Source organism: Oryctolagus cuniculus, chromosome 17, assembly GCF_051225735.1.
Source record: "Oryctolagus cuniculus isolate XC-2025 breed Fujian yellow rabbit chromosome 17, ASM5122573v1, whole genome shotgun sequence".
In the NCBI taxonomy this organism is placed as follows: Eukaryota; Metazoa; Chordata; class Mammalia; order Lagomorpha; family Leporidae; genus Oryctolagus; species Oryctolagus cuniculus.
In genome coordinates, this window is record NC_142883.1 from 17,673,449 (window position 1) to 17,692,247 (window position 18,799).

Below are 18,799 nucleotides of genomic sequence, written 5' to 3' on the forward strand. Positions count from 1 at the left end.
CTGCCCCCGGACAGAGCAGACAGAAAGGGAGCGCCCCTGAGGCTGAGAGCCGGGAAGGCAAGGCCCGAGTTCAGCCAACTTCTCTCTCTCTGGAAGGCCGGCTCATCCCCAAGCCCGAGCGGGAGATGGTGACATGGGGCCCAGCTGTCAGCCGCTCGCCCCCTCCACCTCACCCTGGGTACCCCTGCCTCAGCCGCTGAAAATGGCCTTGACCACGCCTCTGGCCACCTGCACTGTGTCCGCCCCTCAGGAGGTGTGTCCCAGGCACAGGCCTGTGTGGCTCAGAGATGGACCTACAGCCACAGCCACAGGGCAGGAGCCCTGGGGACCCTGGGCCCGGCTGGGCTGACCAGGAGCTCTGAGCCTGACTCCCGCCCCGCTGGAGGCATCAGTGGCCTGTGAGAGTCCTCTTGCCCAGGCTAAAGGCAAACAGTGCACGCAAGGGATCAGGAAGCCGGAGAGAGGTCAGAAGAGGAAGAGGGCAGGGACCAAGGTGCGCAGAAGCTGCACCCTCCATCGTCCTGGGGGAGCAGAGTCGGAGAGAGACGCAGCGGGTCCTCGCGAGCGGCCCCACAACCTGCAGTGACCTTCACAGCCCTGAGAGTAGGGAGAGACCTCAGTCAGACCTCAGGAAGGTCTTCCTGGCCACGGTGACAGGGGGTGACGTCCAAGGGTCCGTGAGGCCTGCTGGACCTGGCTCGGGGCCGCTGTGTCACGGTTCACCAGCTGAGGAGCCCCAGGCTGGGGAGACGCCCTCCCAAAGCTTCAGGTTCCCATCTGTGAAATGGGGATAACAAGAGTAGCCGTCTCCCGGAGTGACCGGCAGGCCGAGTCCTGGGACGCGGGCGCAGCACGGACCGCGGGCTGCCTGCCACCTGTTGAAGCCTGGACCCCACCACCTTCCTAGCTCCTTACTCGCTGGGGCTGTTTGCGCGTCAGTCCCCTCACAGGCAAATCGGGGATGGAGCTGCTCTGGCTTTGAGGACAGTGCGTCCCGAGTTCATGGACCCCTCTCTTAACAGGTGGCTAAGAAAGACCCTGGAAGCTCTCCCTGCAGATGCTGCAGGTGGGTGGGACGGAGGACCTGGCACACGGGGTCGGGCACTCTGTGAGCCCACTCAAAGCAGGCACCAGGACCAGGGCTCTCTAGAGGCGCTGTCCATGGGCAGAAGCAGCTGAGAGGGGCCAGGACCCAGGAGGCCCCAGGTCCTCCCTCGCTGGCCATGCTCCTCCACGCCACCTTGAGGCTCCAGCCGTGCTGGGAGCCAGGGAAGGGCCTGAGCCGGTGGCGAGGGCCCTGCTGCTCAGCCTGTGCCATCTGGGCCTCCCTCTGGCCATTGGCTGGAGAGAGACTCCCAGGAGAGACAGCAGGTGCTGTTGTCCGGTTAGAAGGAGCAGACCATGAGGGAAGGAAAGGATGGCGACTTTCTTGAACACGAGACTTCTGTAGGCTCCAGACAGGCTGATGCTAAAGAAAACCACGGGATTCTCCCAACCGAAGGGCAGCCAGCCGGGCCCCTCCCCGACAGGGCAATGTCTACTCTGCTTTCCCGTCCTGTGTGCCTGCCTCTTTCCAGAAAGGAGTGGAAGCAGCTGACAGGTACAGACAAAGAGCTGCCCACACAATACAAGGCTGGTGCCTGCCCTCAAGGAGCATAAAACACAAACCCCAGCAGATGAAAGGCAAACGGAACACAGAAAGGCAAGGTCCAGGTAAAGGAGCAGACAGACGTGCCATTCAAGGCCACTGCCGGAACAAGGGCGCAGCTGTAAGTTTAAGGCCATGCAGGAGCATGGACTGAACTCTGGGATTCCCAATAGTAGCACATAAAGGCAGCACACTTGATCAAAAAGGAGAAAGTGTGCTCGTTCCTTAGGGAGGAACAGAGCTGCATGTTGACTTGCAAAAATCAAGTGAAAAATTATCTATCAGAAATACTCCCCCAAGAGGCTGGCGCTGTGGCATAGCAGGCAAAGCTGCCATCTGCCAGTGCTGGTATCCCATATGGGCACTGGTTCGATTCCTGGCTGCTCCACTTCCGATCCAGCTCTCTGCTATGCCCTGAGGTTGCAGCAGAAGATGGCCCAAGCCTTGGGCCCCTGCACCCACATAGGAGACCCAGAAGAGGTTCCTGGCTCCTGGCTCCGGGTCGGCGCAGCTCTGGCTGGTGCGGTCATTTGGGGAGTGAACCAGTAAATGGAAGACCTCTCTCTCTCTCTCCTTCTGCCTCTGCCTTTCAAATAAATAAATAAATAAATAAATAAATAAATAATAAGAAAGAAAGAAAGAAAGAAAGAAAGAAAGAAAGAAAGAAAGAAAGACAGACTCCTCCAAGAAGTGGGATCAGGCAAGAAAGAGGGTCCGGTGCAGCTGCTTTCCGGTGTGTGCATGCCGGGGACCAGGTGCAAAGGAAGCAGCTGAAAGTCATCATGGAGATCCCTGCCTGAGCTCCTTCTCGTTTCCCTGGTGAGAAAAGTGAGGCCCCGGAAGCCCAGGTTCAGCCAAGGTCACTCCCCCTTCACTCCAGGGGCAGCAAGATGCCCACAGGGCCACCACTGCCAGCAGCCCGGTCCCGGCTGTCGGCCTGATGGTGTGGAGAGCACCCCAGCGACTCTGCATACCCCCGAAGAAGACACTTCTCAGAGGTTCCCAAACAGCATCCCTAAAACCAAAGTAACAGCCTTCAAGTTGAAGGTCAAGGGTAATCTTGCCTCCAAACCATGAATAAGCAAATTCTTAAATAAGGAGACCACTTTGGGCCTAGAAGGTGCTGGAAGGAAAAAGTCTTTGGGCCCCACAGGAGGTAGACCCCAAGGCTCCCTGCACGGAGCACGTGCGGCGCCTTGTGCCCTCACGGGTAGGAGGGGATGGATCAGGCTCTGGATTGCGGCGTGGGCAGATCAGTGCACCACACCTGCTCAGCGACACAAGGGCCTCTTCCTGCGCATGCGCGGCACCAGTCCTGCCAATGGCGATCTTAGAGCTAAAGGCCTCAGCCCCTAAGCAAGATACGCGCAGTGATCTTGAGAGAGAAAACAGCACCCAAATAGGAGATCTTTGCCAAGGAGCTGGCCCAGGAAAGAGAAACCCAGGGGCACAGGAGCTCTCTCCAGGCTGCCTGCTGAGATCCAGGGTCCCAGCACCTTGGGAGACCTGAGGGCCTCCGCAGGGCAGGGCTGTCAGCCCTATGACCCGAGCCAAGCAGGGTCCGAGCTGGGCAGAGCACGCGTCTGACCTGCTGGTCAGCTGAGGAGCGCGTTCTCCCCGAGCGAGGAGGGGGCAGAGGTCCATCTCCCCGTGGCTGTGGGACGCTGGGGGCTCGAGCTGGCTGCGTAGGTAGGCGGAGCCTCCGTGCTGGACACGGGCTTTAGAGCAGAGGAGTGACACCCTCAGAACTGCGAGTTAGGAAGACAAGTGGCGAGGCGCTGGGTGGGGGCGGGGCCTGCTCACCAGCACCCTGAGCCCCGATCTGCATGCCTGGCCGCTGGCCCTGGCTCGGCAGATAAGTGGGTCTCTGCGCGGGGGGCGGGTGTCACAGAGTGGCCCGCCCCACGGACCTGGGCGCAGGGTCCTGCAGCCCCCAGCCCCCTCAGCGGCACAGACACACCTCGTCCCCCCAGGTTTCCAGCTCAGTGGTCTGCACCCATCTCCCCGGGCACCAGGCCTTTCCTGGCGGGTCTCAGAAGAGCCCTTTTCCCCCAAACCCCTGCCTTGCCATCTGGTCGGAATCGCCGCTCTGTGACCTGCTTGGCCCAGCTCAGGCCTGTGGGCCTTCGGTCTCTACAGCAGCCCAGGAGGATGGCCAGGCCCTATGCCCTGGGCCCTGGAAAGCTGGGCAGGTCCTGGGGCCACTTGGCCGCAGAGCTGAGACCCCTGCTCGCTCCTCAGGGAGCCTGCCCCTCCCTTCTCCTCTGCTAGAAATGCAAATTCCTGCAGCTCAGAGTCTCGGGGTCCCGCCGCACCATTCCTGGCACCTTCTGCGGGAGCTTTTGCAAAGCTCACTTGCCTGCAGGGGAAGCGGCTGTGTTACCATCATCGTCCATTTTGCAGGTGAGAAAGCCGAGGCCCGGGGAGGTTCAGGACGTGCCTGGGCTCTGCCAGCTGTTTGACAACACAGTGCTGCCCCTCCCCAACCGCACAGAGCCAGTCTCCAGGGTGACCTGCGTGTAGAACAGGGCAAGACCCCAGAGCTGGAAACCCACGGTCAGCAGCTTATCCAGCGCCCCCACGAGGCCCAACAGCACACCTGAGCCCAGTCCCCCGGCCCCTCCGCCCCGCCCTCACTGCCCCTTCCTGTCCCTAGCACGCGTCCGCGCCTCCATCCTTCCCCTAGATGTATGGGTGTGCCTGACATTTCTGGAATTCACTCCACACACCTAATGAGGCCATCTTGAGAGGGCCCGCCTCAGGGGGAACCAGGGAGCTGTCTAGTGTCCCCACCCTGACCCCTGCCAACTGCCCCCGGCTGTGCGAACCAAGCAGCAGGCAGACAGAGAGACACTGCCGGCCCGCCCGCACCTGTGCAGCCTCAGGATGGAGCAGCGAGGCTTCTCGGCGTCCCCGTGGCATTGCACAGGCGTCACGACGCCGGTCAGTGTGAACACTGGGGCTGCAGGTGTCCACACAGCAAGGAACGCAACAGAACGGGCCTGCTAGTCAACAGCACAGACCAGGCTGCAGACAGGAGCCTAACCCAGGCTGGCCAACCCCGCCCGCACGGCCTGAGGCCACTGTGCGCTCCCCACCGCAGGCTGCCAACACCAAGGAACTGGCTTTCAGGCCTGAGCGTGGGGGGCTGAGAACCAAGCCACAGAAAAGGAATGAACTGCAAGGAAGGCTTTCAGAGGCAGCCGTAGGACAGGGCCCTGGAGCTGCCACTCGGAAGGTTCTAGAAACCCTCTACCCAGGTGCGCTAGCTCTTCACCTGCCCAGAAGTGGAGAGAGGAGCCCAGGGATCCTCCCAGCACAGCCACTTCCCAGCCCGTCTCCATGGGCCTCTGCCTCCTCCCTCTCTCCCACCGTCTCCACCCCAGGGCCTGTTCCTGCTCTTCTGGGCGAGCCTCTCTCTCTCTCTCTCTCTCTCTCTCTCTCTCTCTGGCTGAGTGCAGGGAATTCCCTCTGGCAGCAGGAGAAAGAGGGACCGCGCTTGGAGCCGGGACAGCCACAGGGATGAGACCGCCCCACACATACCTCCGCCCCCCAAAGAATGTAATTAAGCAGCGGCCTCAGCTAGGAGCCAAGCTTTCTGCCTTCCGTCTATAAATCACCCTCTGAATCATCTCTCAGCCCCTAGAGCAGCCCTGCCGCCACGCCCCCTGGGAGCCTGCTCCCCGCCCCCTCCCAGGCCAGCCCCAGGTAGCTCCAGGTCCCAACTGGAAATGGCAGAGGCTGCGAGAGTCTGGCAGACGGTGGGGTGGGAAAGGATTAGGGGAGACTGGAGCACCTTCTCCACCCTGTCCACCCCCGCCCCCCGCCTTCCCAGGCAGGCAAGGAGCTGAGGGTTAAGTTCGTCTGGCCCACTGCTTGAGAAAGAAGCTGCAGGCTCGTGGTCACCAGTGCCAAGCATTAGGAGACCAGCTGGCTCTGCAGAGAGGAAAACAGAGCCAGGTGAGGCCAATCTAGTAGGGCTTCTTGGAAGAGGCAAATCTGGATTTAGGACTTTAGCTGATAGTCTGTAGAGAGCGGGTAAAATAGCTAACCCTTCAACAGTACTTATAGAAGCACCACTTTAAGAGCTGCACATGCATTTACTCATTTAATTTTCACAGTAGCCCTGCGAGGTAGGTTCATTTCACAGAAAGACAGACTGGGGCTTCGAGAGGGGAACTGGCCCTGCGAGGTTACAGCCAGGTGCGAATGTGCGGGGCCAGGCTGGCCAGGCTGGCGAGGCCGGTGTCTGGGGACTGGCTTGGCAGCAGCGGGCAACCAGTGCTGGGGTTTGGATCTGGAGGAGTTGCCGGGCTGAAGGCGTGGACATCCACGCTTCACAGGGACCAGGCTGGCCCCCGCCAGAGCCCTGGGGACTTGAAGCTCGGAGGACCCGCGGGGCTGGGGGGAGCCAAAGCCAGAACCCAGACTCAGGTTCCCCCATGGCAGCTCCGAGCAGTTTGCAGCACACAGGACCCTGGAACCCCGGGAGCGGGGTCAGGCACACTCTGCCTCACTGAAGGCAGCACCACCACCGCTCCTCCCTCCTCTGGGGCTTTAGGGGGCCCCTGGGGCTCACCCGGGGTGGGAAAGGCCCTCCTCGGCCCAGGGGCCCCATACCCTGAGGCCGGAAGAATCTTCCTCTGTCCCAACTGTGTCCCTGCGAGGGTCGCTGGCCGCTCGCTCGGAAGGCAGTCACCTCTGCCCCTGGAGCCCAGGCTCCTCACCTCCTACCCAGACCAAGGAGACCCCTTGCAAGTCTCGAGACAGCCCCGGGCCACAGCTCCCCGTGCAGTGAGTGGCTGAGAGATGCCAGCCGGGGGGGGGGGGCTGCCACACACACCCCCGCTGGCTGCCTCCATTTCCCCACCTGTCATGAACCCAGATGCCAGAGTTGGATCTGGCTGGGTCGGCCACCGGGGAGGCAGCGGCAGGTGCCTGCTAAAGGACTTGGCGCCCAAGCCCAGCTCCTGTCCCCTTGGTGGGGGCCAGATATCCCTGGCGCGGCTGCTCAGGGCTGAGGGGCTGAGGGCCCAGGCTCCACCCGGGGCTCCCCTCTTGGCCCCTAGAGAGACAAGGCTGCAGACTGACTCTGGGAGGACTGTCCCTGGTGGCAGCCCCTTCCCCCACGCCTCCTCCCACCCCTTAAAGCAGGTTCTTCTAAGGACAGAGCACAGCTCGGCTTGGTATTATTATAACGTTTGACCTGTTTTCCTTTTTTTAACCAAATGTGATCCTGTCAGAAGAATGCCAACAGATCAGCCACTGATTTTGCTCCCTTGGGACACAGAAGCCCCGCCCACAATGGGGGTGGGATGGACAGGAGCTCTGTTAACTCACTCCCAAGAGACCCCAGTCAATTTCCCCTCCACATTCCCCCAGGGGGAAGCCTGCCCCCAGGGGTAGGGGTGCTGGGGGGGGGGGGGAGACCACCCGGTGAAAGCCCGGCCATCCGATCTGGTATCTGCCCATCTGTCTGTCTGTCTGTCTGTGGGATGAACAGTCTCCAGCCAGCTCAGCTCCAGCCGGCTGTAATTCCTGCCTGTTACAAGTGTTAACACCTGGCCCGGGGCCTTCCTCCCCGGCAGGCTCCAGGTGCCTCCCTGGGCCCAGCCCACTGACCCCCACGGGGTTTGACTGGACATGTTCACCAGCCTCTGAAGGGCCGGTGGAGATGGGAGTGGGCGGGGGCGGTTGCCGGGGACACTGAGGCAGGGCCTCTGCTAGGGATGAGTCCTGGGGCGACGGAGGGGATCTCAGGCGTCCTACTTCCCAGCTCCCTGCCTATGTCCTTGGCAAAAGGCTTCCACCCACGCTGTGAGCCGAGGCAGGCTGGTGGCTGAGTGGAAGGTGAGACAACAGGGCCCAGGTGGGTCCCTGCTCCTCGGTCACAGTGGTCACCGGGACGCCCGACCCGGGCAGGCCCCTCTGGAATGCGGCAGGCGCTGGGCTAGGCCCTCATGCCATAGGTTCATTTCCCACCCCCCCATCCCCAAGGGGAAGAAAGACAAGTTTCTCCACCAGGAGCTAACTGGGACTGACAAGGAGAATTCTAGAAATCAGGGCTCTGTCACCGCTCCCAGCCCCAGCTCTGCCCCTGCTTCCAGGAGGGTCTGTCTGAGGCCCCTTTTAGCTCTTGGGGCACAGGCCTGAGCAGGGTCGGCTTCCGGGGGGCAGGGGTGCGGGGCTGTCCCGCAGGGGTGGCATACACAGAATCCCAGTGAGCCCCTCCCCCGGGGGACTCTTTGAGCTGCGTGGGCCAAGAGGGTGATGGGCTCAGAGGCTGGGAGGACTGGAATCTGGCTGCAGAGTGGGAGTGGGGGTCTGAGACCCTGACACGGGGACCGGCCTCTGCGCCAGCTCCCAGAGCACAGAAAGGGGACCTCAGACAGGAGAGCCGGCGGCCAGAGTCCCAGAACGCAGAACAAGCGGGTGCCGAGGAAGGCGCTGGGAACCCGGATCAGCTGTGCCCCCCGCAACCACCTCCCGAGACCCTTGCTTTGTGCCCGCCCATCCCTCCACGGCCACCAATGCCCACCAAGCACCCGAGCTCAGGTGTCACTCCCCCCTGACAGGTCCCATGCCTGCAAACATGAGCACAGCCCTGCAGCCACGGGCGCAGCCACGGTCACCGGCCGGAGGGGACAGGGTCGCAGGCAGAGCGGGGCCGGGCCTTCGCACGGCCACAGACATGAGGCCCACTCTCACACTCACAGCACAGCCAGGTCATGGCCACGAGCAGTGATGCTCGTGCACAAAGACATCTGTGGGGCTTTCCTCCTACACGGTCACGAAGCCACGCGTGCAGGCACGCACACTCACGCACTCACACACATGCCCAGTCATGAACACACTCATGACCGACCGACCTCTCTCTCTCTTTCACACACACACACACACACACACACACGTCTTGTCTCAGCTCAGACAAAGCGCCGTCCCTGTCCCCCCCCACCCCAAACAAGCCATGCCCGCAGCACTGCACTAGGACCCGGTATCCGTCTCCCAGGTTTGCCCGGTGGCCCCATCCAGCCGCTCTGGAGACCCCATTGCAGACCAGACCCTGCCACTGCCGCCACCGCAGCCTCAGCCCCATCCCCACCTTGGCCCAGGAAGTACTCTCCTCCGGCTCACAGGGTAGGGGACCGCCCCCCCACCCCAGCCCCTGGCTCTTTCTCAGGTCCCTGCCACTTCCAAGGCGGCAAGCCTTCTCCTCCTACCCTCCCCCTACATCTGCAAAGGACAGCAAGGCCTTGGCCCTGGGATGGGAGAGGGTCGGAAAGGCACCCCACCTCCCCGCACTGGCCGATTCCCCACCCTGAATCCATGGTTGCCCCGGGGAGGTCTCAGGCCGGTCTGGCGCCACAGGGGAGGGTGGGCTGGGCAGAAGAAAGACTTCCCTTGGGTGTGCAAACCCCAGCACCCTCCAGACAGAGCCCTGGGCTGTGGCCCGTTCCTCTCACCCTCACGCCCCCTCCCAGAGACTCCCAGACACCAATGCTGCTGATGCCCCCAAACAACTGGAGGAGGAGTGGGGGTGCCCCCAGATGCCGCTGGCTGGGCTGGGGGTGGCAGGCAAGGAGAGCGGGGCTCACGCCGGCTGTGCTGCACCCTGCCGGTCCTCCTCCCCGATCCGCACCCGCACCACAGGGGCCACGGCCCCACTTCCCACGGATCCCAAATTCTTCCTCCTCGCCTCCCAGCCCCGGGCCGAGGCTCTCCTCCGTCCAGGAGGGGGAAGATTCTTTAATTAAAGTTTTCCGGAATGCAGGGGGCTGGCGACCGGGGAGAGGCGGGTGTAATTTAGAGAACTGGTTTCTGTGCGTCTTCCCCTCTGGCCCCTGGGACCTGCAAGTTGGGGGGGGGGTAGCGAGGGGCCGCTTGGGAAACAAGGGGACTCCCTGGAGCCGGCGCCCCCAAGCATGCACAGCCCCCCAGGTGCTGCACCCGGTCCCCCGGCCTTATTTACTGAAATGTCTTTTGTATCTGCGTCTCCCTCCCCTTTCTCTCCAGTCTTTGGTTTTCCAAAAGGGATGAATGTGACATGGAGAATTGCGGTGCTGGGCAAAGAACAACAAGCCTGCGCCTCCAGGACAACTACAGGTCCAAGGAGCCCCCGTGGCTGGGGTGGAATAGGCGAGAAATGAATAAAATTCTCATTCAATGGCATCTCGGAGCAGCAAAGCCCATACGCACTTTGGAGGCACGGGATGAATCCAGAGCGGTGGAGAGGGAGACCTGCCGAGACCCTCCACTCCCCTGCCCCGTGGTCCCTGAGGCCGGTGGGGTCTGCACGACCAAGGGGAAGGGGCTTATTGTGGATGCAGCCCCTCGATGGAGGCGCCGGTGGAGGATGGAGGAGCCGCAGCGCAGGGACAGGATGCTTCTGCCCATGAAGACCCCAAAATGGAGAAGAGGAGTGGCTGGGCCCCGGGGGTGGGCGCCGGACCTCCCGAGAGGCAAGGGCCAGCAAGCGGGGGTATTCCAGGGCCCCCAGCCTGGGGTTGGGCGAGCGGGCTGGGCTCCGAGACCCAGAGCCCTCCCGAGATGGGGAAAGTCCTAAGGCTCCGCGGCGGGTGGCAAGGAAAATGGTGTGCTTCCCAGAGAAGCCAGGAGTTGGATTCCGAAGGCGACAGCGGCGCGGAGACCCAGGAGGGCTGGGCGCGCTGGGGGCTGCGAGGGGGCACGAAAGCAGGCGACCCCCACCCCGGCCGGCGCCCTTCGGCTCCCCAGGGCGCGACGGGGAGGTCGGCGGCGCGCGCGCGGCGGGCGAGTCTTACCACCAAATTGGGTAGCCGGCGAGGGCCCTGGTGCCACCGAGCAGCAGGCCGAGGAGCAGCCGGAGCAGGTGGGGCTCCATTGGAAGCGGCGCCGAGGAGGAAGTTTGCCCGCGACCATGAAGAGGGGCAGCGACGCCCCCAATAGTTGGAACAAAGTCCACTTGAGGTTGGAAATGACTTTCGGGCTTGTCAGGAGCGCACCTCCGCCCGCGGCCGCCCCCCTCTCAAGCCCAACGCGGAGCAGCCGGGTCTGAGGATGTCAGCGCGCAGCCAATCAGCGCCCGCGGCCTAAGGTAAGAGATGAGTCTCGAGTTCGGCCTGTCAATCACGAGCCCCTCCCGCCCGGCCCACAAGTCGGCTCGGCGCAGGGCATCGCCCAGCAAACTTGGGCAGAGCCCGCGCCCCGGCACGGCGGGGCCTCGGGGCCGGTGGGGGCGGGGGCCGCGGCCCGCTGGGCCCTGGGCTGGCCCTGCAGCGCCGCGGCCCCCCCGCCGGTCGGGTCCCGGAGCTGGGGTTCTGGCTCGTCGCTCACGTGGGCGGCCGGTGGGGGCGGGGGGGGCGGCCGCCGTGGCCGGCTAGGGGCCGCGACCCCCGGGGGACTCGAGCCCGCGGGGGGCGTTGGGGGGCAGCAAGCACAGGGGTGTTGCCCGAAGCCCGGCTCGGGCAAGTCGGGGCCGGGGGTGGGGTGGGATGGGGTGGGGCGGGGGGCGGGAAAGGCAGCCCCTCCCCGGAGGCGGCCTCGCGAGCCCGCGGGAAGCCGCCTCCCGGGTGTCGGGGCGGCGCGCGGAAGATTCTGCGAGGCTCGAAGGTCTGGCCGCGGGCGGCGCCGGGGGACGGAGTCGAGTGTCATCCGAGTCTTTTGTCAGGGATCAGATCGGTATCGGGACCTCCTGCTGCCTTTGCATTTCCTGCAGCTGACACCGGCGGCCACTTGCATTTCCTGCCGGCCCAGTCGGCCACTTTCTCCTCCTCCAGGGGCTCGGCCGAAGCCCGAGACCCGCAGCCCCGTTTAGATTTTGGGGCCGCACCATTTGGAGTCCTCGGAGGTACTTGCGGCCCCGCAGGACCCCCGGACCGGCCCAACCCAACCCTCCTGCCGGCCGGGCCCTTCTACTGTGAGGGGGCTGGGGGCTTGCCGTGTGGACACCAAACGCGTCCCAGGATCCCACCTTTCCCATAAAGAAAAACGCTCTTGCAGTCCTTCCTGAGCACCTGGGGTGGGGGGTTCTTTCCAAGGAATTAGGTCTCAGCCCTGAGGGGTGCTGAGGTTGTGGTCAGATTTAGGGGAACTCAGCCCTGATCACCTGGGCGCCTGCCCACCCAGACCCCTTTGGGTCTGGAGGCACCCCAGCCTGAGATGGAGAAAGCCCGGCCCAGGAGAGGCGGCCGAGGGCACTGCAGAGGAAGGGGACAGAGTAGGAGCGCCCCTGAGCCCGGTGAGGCCAGGCTCAGGGGCGCTCCACGAGCCTGGCGCGGCTGGAGGGAGTCCCACTCCGGGAGCCAGACATTCCTGCCTTTGATGTGGGCCGCGCGTGCCCACGGCGAACCCGCTGCCCCTGCGGGTCCGCGAGCCCTCACCGCACGCGGCTGCTGCCGGGGAGCGCGGGGAACTGGCCCCGGGGCAGCGAGGGTCGGGAGAGCCGTCTGGGCTTGTCACGGCTTCTGCCGCGTTCCTAGCCCGGTGCTCAACTGGAGGGGGTTGAGATGAAAGAGAGGAGGGAAGGGAGAGACCAAGAGGAGGGCAGAGACTCAGAGACACAGAGACATGGGGGAGGGGGCAGTGGGGAGCCTGGGCCAGGGTTCGAGGATGGCAGGGAAGGGGCCAGGGAGCTGCGAGGCACAGAAAAAAAAAAAAATCCCCGGCCTGCTGGGGGCCTGGGCTGGTGCAGCTGCAGACACGGGGAGCCCTGGCGAGGCCCTCCTGGGGCCCGGCTGATTCTGGGCACCCTGTTTGGGCTTCGCGGTGGGTTTGCCGGTGAGCGGGAATGCAGAGCCCTCCACACAAACCCCGCATGCATCCAGGCCTGCCAGGTCCTGCCCAGAGTCCTGTCCTTCCCACCGGGACTCCCAGGTGTTTTTCGGATCAGAAAACACCCTGCTGGCGTGCAAATCCTGCACAACCGCACCAGGAGTGCCAGAACCCCGGAGTTGTCTTCCTGATGGGGGCAGGGGGCTACCCTCCCTGGTCACCAAACACAGCACTGTGGATTCAGCTTGGTAGGTAGGGGCTGGCTTACATGACCTCGTGGGGTCATTTCTACGCCTCAAGATTTCACAGGTGCCGGCCCTAGGAGGTGAGGGCAGCAGGTGGGCGCTGGGAGAACTCTGAGCCAGCGGCCCCGGGGTGGGGTAGGAGGGACTGGACCTTCAGCGAGGGCCAGCTTCCTCCAGGAGGCAAGTGTAGAAGCAGGTCGTGTGCATCGGTGGGCAAGCGAGGGGAGGTGGGCGGTGGGACCCCGGAGCTCAGGGCCGCACGTGCCCGCCTGGGGAGCGGAACCTGCCAGGGCCGCGCGGCGCCCCGGAGAACGGAGGCGTGCATGGGGATTTCCCCCTACTTGAAAGCTCCCCAGTGGAGGGGATTCCTGAGCCCGCTCCTCGCCCGCGCCAGGTGTTCTTCCTTCAACACAGGCTTAATTTCCTTCCTCCTGCCCGCCCTGCGCCGCCGGTGGGAACCGAGGAGTGGCCCCTGCCCGCACAGGGAGGGCGCCCCGAACCCCAGCGCGGGTGGCGCTGGGTACGCAAAGGGTTAACCCCACTGCGGGGCCAGCCGGGGTGGGCGGGGTGACGGCATCCCCGCGGGGGGCCGCGAGGCCTCCGCCCACACTGGGAGGGTGGTCTTCTGGATGAAGGCCGAGGGAGCAGCCGGGGCCGCGGGGTGGCACGTGGGAGGCGCTCTGTTGTGGGTGTGAATGTCGGGGACCTAGACCCGGGCTGCGACCCCCACCTCTCTGGCTGCCGGCGGCTCCCTTTGATGTGCGCTTCCCCGGGGCGCGCAGTCGGCAGCTGTGTATTGCGCGCGGCTCCACCAGACCCCTGCCGAGGCACCCCGTGGACAAAGAATCCCGCGGCCTGGCCTCTGGAGATACCTGTCTGCTGCGGGCTGGGAGGAGGCCCACCCCCCCACCCACCCCCGGCAGCCACTGTGCGGGTCGTGTTTGCTCGGGACGTGCCGTGGGGCTGCCGGAGCCGGGGCCGGAGCCGGAGCCAGGCCGGCCCGGGGAGACTGAAGCCAGAAGCCAAAGCCGCGGCAGGCGCGCTAACAGCCCTGGAGAAGGCCCACAGGCCCCAAACGGCGGGGCTCTCGTGGGAACAGCTCCAGGGGGCGCCGGGGAGGCTGTTCGGCCTCTGACCTGGGGCGGGGGCTGGGGCTTTAAACTTTCTCCTCAGAGCCGCGGGAGCCCCCGAGGGGTTTAAGGGAGCTCCCCGGAGGCCCCTGAAAGGTTGGAAAAGCGTGCAGCCCAAAAAACGGGAGGGAGGGAACTCGGCTTGTCTGGCAAGGAGGCGGCCTGGAAACGCAAGCAGCTCCTGACCTATATCCGGTAAACACACGGTTGGGGAGCGAACCACAATCAAGCCACAAAGGAACACAGGCGCAGGTGTCTCCTGAGCCGAGTGGCCGCGCGCCCCCTGGCGGCAGGGCTGATAGGCAGGGTGTGTGCGGAGGCCGGCAGGGGGCCGGCAGGGAGCCGGCGTCTTTGTCGGTGAGCAGCCGGTATCTTTGGGGGATCCTGGTTAAGTAGGCGCCCTCGTGAGTGAATGCCCTTAATCTACTTCGCAATCCTGGAGCTTAGCTGGGGATAAGGTGTGCGCGGCTCCAGGCTCCCGGCTCCCAGCTCCCGCCAACCCAGGTGGTTCTGCCGCGGTGACGCCAGGTCCCAGGCCCCTCCAGGCGGGGACCCTGTGGATGCCTCCTCCAGCCTCTGGCCTCGCGGCCGCAGCCTTGCACTAAAATGGGGGAGGGTCCTGTGGCCAGTCCTGCCCAGCCTGGCCGTGCAGGACCCCGAGGTGACAGGTGCCGCCCGTGGGCGCGCCCAGGGTGCGTTCCTTGCGTCTCAGCTGCCGGGGACACATCGGACAGCGCTCGGCAGTGAAAGTACTTTGGCAGCGAGGTGATGGGCGGGGCGCGCTGACAGGCGCTGTGGCCTCTGAGCCCCCTGGCATCATTGGAAGTGGAGACGCCACCTGGCACAGGGAGTCGTCAGCGTTAAATGAGAACGGTGGGGACAGCATGGCAGACCGCGAGGGCGAAGGGGAAATATTGGGTTTCCTTCTTGTCTTCGGGGTCGAGGAATCATCTTTTCCCTTTGGTCACTGCCGCCCCAGTCAGAGTCAGCTGAGTGATCCCATCCCAGCCTGGGTCGAACCTCTGAATCCCGCCCCCCCCCCCCCCCCGCCGGGAGAGGCACCCGCTGGGTCCCTGCAAGCCTGGTGCACACTGACATTGCATACATTACACCCTTTTTAAACCCAGTGAGCCCGCAGGAGCCCAGCACCCAGTGGCCCGTATAAACATGGTAGACGGCTGGTGAGGGGGGACCCGGGCGCCACCTGGGCCCCTCATTGTCCACCTTTTTTTTTTTTTTTTTTTGACAGGCAGAGTTAGGCAGTGAGAGAGATAAACAGAGAGAAAGGTCTTCCTTCCACTGGTTCACCCCCCAAATGGCCACCATGGCCGGCGCACTGCACCGATTGGAAGCCAGGAGCCAGGTGCTTCCTCCTGGTCTCCCATGGGGTGCAGGGCCCAAGCACTTGGGCCATCCTCCACTGCACTCCCGGGCCACAGCAGAGAGCTGGCCTGGAAGAGGAGCAACCAGGACAGAATCCGGTGCCCTGACCAGGACTAGAACCTGGGGTGCTGGCGCTGCAGGTGGAGGATTAGCCTATTGAGCCGCAGCGCCAGCCTCGTTGTCCATCTTGAATAGATATTGGCTCCTAGGGCGCACTCCCAGCCAGTGCCCACTCTAGCTTTTGTGTGGCTCCCTGTGTGTGCTGCATTGCCCCCTCTCTGTTTTTTATTTATTTTTAACTATTTATTTGTTTGAAAGGCAGAGTCAGAGAGAGAGAGAGAGAGAGAGAGAGCACTTCCATCCACTGGTTCAAACCCCAAATGGCTGAAATGGCCAGGGCTGGGCCAGGCTGAAGCCAGGAGCCTGGAACTCCATTTAGATCTCCCACGTGGGTGCAGGGACCCAAGCACTTGGGCCTCCTCTGCTGTTTTCCCAGGCACATGAGCAGGGAGTTGGCTCAGAGGTGGAGCACCGGGACTCGAACCAGTGCTCACTGGGATGCCAGAATCCTGGATGGTGACCTCACCCTGTGGACCACATCACCGGAGCCTTCTCTCTTTGCTTCTCTGTCTTCCTCTTCTTCAGCCTTCCTCCATCCCACCCCTCTTACTCTGCCCTTGCCTCAGCCCCCGAGCCCCACCCCCAGATATGGCTGGCCTGCGGGAAACCTTTGGAGTTCTGACCAAAGGCCAGCTCCTGGCTGGACCCCATCCGGGGAAGCAGAGCAGACCTGTGTGTGTCTGTGCTGGTTTCTCTGGGTGCCCGTCCCTTTGATGGGAGCACAGCATGCAGAAGAGAGGAGGGGGCCCAGTGGCAACCCAAGATCTGGGAGCTGTGTGTGCTCTCTTGCGGCTCCAGCCCCTGGCCCTGGTCCTGGGCTCTGCCTCTCGTCACCCACAAACATCCAGTGTGCGTCTGTAGTGGCTCACGCTGCAGGGAGGCGCCTGCCTTGCTCTGCTGCACACAGTGGGGATTCTGCGCGTGGGCGGATGGGTCACTCAGCCAGCATTGCCGGGGGAGCGCCGCTGAGCATCACAACACAGACGTCCCCTGCGCCGAGGAGCCGTCTGCGGGGGAGGGAGGGCTGCTCACCACCAGACCGGCTGGTGCGTGTTGGCAAACCGCGGCGGAGAGCTGTGAGGTCTCGGAGGGAAGACATTGTGCGTGTGTGTGTGTGTGTGTGTGTGTGTAGGGGGTCCATCAGGCATTTGGGGTGGAGCCACCCAGCACGGTTACCATTGGAGGTGAGGCTGACAGCTCCAGTCGTGCCCTGGTTTGCCCCTCCAGGCCTCTGCCAGCTCGTTACCCTTCCCACCAACGAGCATGGCAGCTACAGCCATAGCTGCAAGCTCAGAGTGGACCAGCTGTTGGCTCTGGGTCCTGGCAGCTCGGGCACACCGTGGGGGCCCAGCAGGCTGGCAGTGGGGCCACTGAGTCCCAGGAGCAGGTGTCTGTGGTTGGCCCGAGCGTGGGCAGCCCCTCCGACAAGCCAGGGGCACCTGCCTGGCACTGCCCCTGTCCCAGCAGGACCCAGCCGTGTCTGCCCCACCTGACGCAGCACGAGCACGCGGGGAGGGGGCAATCGCCGCTCCTTCTGGGGCCTGTGCAGGACAAGGGCTCCTCTCCAGGCTCTCGGGTGGCCTGCCGTTGCCGGTCCCTTCCCCAGCCCGGCAGAGGCCCTCAGTTAGTCCTGGCATCCGCCTCTCCCCAGCCTGGCTCAGAGGTGCATCCTGGCTGAGCGGAACCAGCCCCCTTCCCCTTGCCAGGGCGCAGCCTAGTCTAGGTCACCAGAGCCACGAGGGGAGGTGTCCTGGAGGGTGCAAGAGGAATTCTGGAAAGTTTGTATTAAAAAAAAAAAAAAAAAAAAAAGATTTACTTGAAAGGCAGAGCGACACACAGAGATAAGGACAGACAGACAGACACGGAGAGGCAGATCTTCCACCTGCTGGTTCACCCCTCAATTCAGCCAGGCTGAAGCCAGGAGCCAGGGACTCCACCTGGGTCTCCCACGTGGGTGGGAGGGGCCCAAGCACCTGGGCCGTCACCTGCTGCTTCCCGGGCACGTTTGCAGGGAGCTGGCTCGGAAGCAGAGCGGCCGGGATGCTAATTAGCTCTCTGACACGGGGTGTGGACATCACAAGTGGTGGCTTAACCCACTGTGCCTCAACACCAGCTCTGTACTTCTTGTTTGTTTTCTGCTTTTAAAACGAAACGTGGGCCAGCCCTGTGACACGGCAGTGTTAGCCGCCACTTGCAATGCTGGTGCCCCACACAGGCGCGCTGGCTCCAGGCCTTGCTCCTGCATTTCCAATCCAGTTTCCCACTAACACACCTGGGAAGCCAGTGGATGATGGGGGAGAACCAAGCAGAGTTCTGGCTCCTGCTTCTGTCTGGCCCAGGCCAGCTGTTGTGGGCATCTGGGGAGTGAACCAGCAGATGCAAGGTCCTTCTCTCTGTCTCTCCTCTCTGTAACTCAGCCTCTCAAATAAATAAGTTAAAAAACAAATGAGACAGTAAGAGATATCCCTCTCTTCCACTTTGGAACATGTCATGTCTAGATGCAATGTCTGGAGCTGTGGCAGCCATCCCGTGACTGGGGAGAGCTGCCTGAGGATGAAGCTGACCAGCAGAGGAGGATGCAGCAGAGGCTGACAAACGGTCTCTGACACCCTGGCAGAGCCGCTGACCTTCCCCAGGGGAGCCTGCCTTCCACCCCTCGGGATGCACACGGTCCACTGTCCTAGGCCACCCAGCCGACACCTGCATCCTCCTCCCTGGGGTCTGCTGTGTGCAGTTGGGTTAAACATGGCTGGTTGACTTACAAGTTGAGTTGCTCAACTTTAAAAGTCAGTGAGGGGCCAGCGCTGTGGGATAGCAGGTAAAGCCACTGCCTGCGGTGCCAGCATCCCATATGGGCACTGGTTCAAGTCCTGGCTGCTCCACTTCCAATCCAGCTCTTTGCTATGGCCTGGGAAAGCAGTAGAAGATGGTGCAAGTCCTTGGGCCCCTGCACCTGTGTGGGAAGACCCAGAAGAAGCTCCTGGCTCCTGGCTTTGGATCTTCATAGCTCTGGCCACTGGGGCCATATGGGGAGTGAACCAGCGGATGGAAGACTTCCTTTCTCTCTCTCTCTCTCTTTCTCTCTCTCTCTCTCTCTCTCTCTCTCTCTCTCTCTCTTTCTCTGTCTCAGCCTCTCTGTAACTCTGCCTTAAAAAAAAAGAATGAGAGCCAATGAAGGTTAGGGCTGCTGCGGGGAGGAGGAAGCGGCCGCAGGGCCAGTGTCCCGGTGTGGGGTTGAGATGAAGATCCCAGCAGGGCCTTCAAGCACTGCACGGAAAGCCAAAGGAAAAGAGAAGTCGATTCTGATGCGAAAGCCTTGACCTTGTACATCCAGGGGGGGTCTTCAAAATGCTCCTGGAGAGTGCACATTAGGAAAAGCAATTCCCAAATGTTTTACACCGAAAGAAACACAGCTTTTCATTCCATTTCCTGCAAACCTTCTGCCGCCTCCTGCAGTCCTGCCCAGTGCCGCGTTCCTGACAAGTCCAGGCCGCCTTTGGGGAGTGATGGACAGGTTTTGGAAT

At 63.1% G+C, this 18,799-nt stretch overlaps 1 protein-coding gene across 1 annotated transcript in view; it reads right to left on the reverse strand.

The window, feature by feature from the left end:
* WNT3 (Wnt family member 3) overlaps positions 1-10,704 on the reverse strand; it is a 35,374-nt gene extending 24,670 nt beyond the window's left edge. The window contains exon 1 of the mRNA XM_051825040.3: positions 10,429-10,704. Coding sequence (XP_051681000.1) covers positions 10,429-10,508 — 80 coding nt within the window. The 5' untranslated portion in view covers positions 10,509-10,704. The remainder of the gene's footprint in view (positions 1-10,428) is intronic.
* Between the last annotated feature and the right edge of the window lie 8,095 nt (positions 10,705-18,799).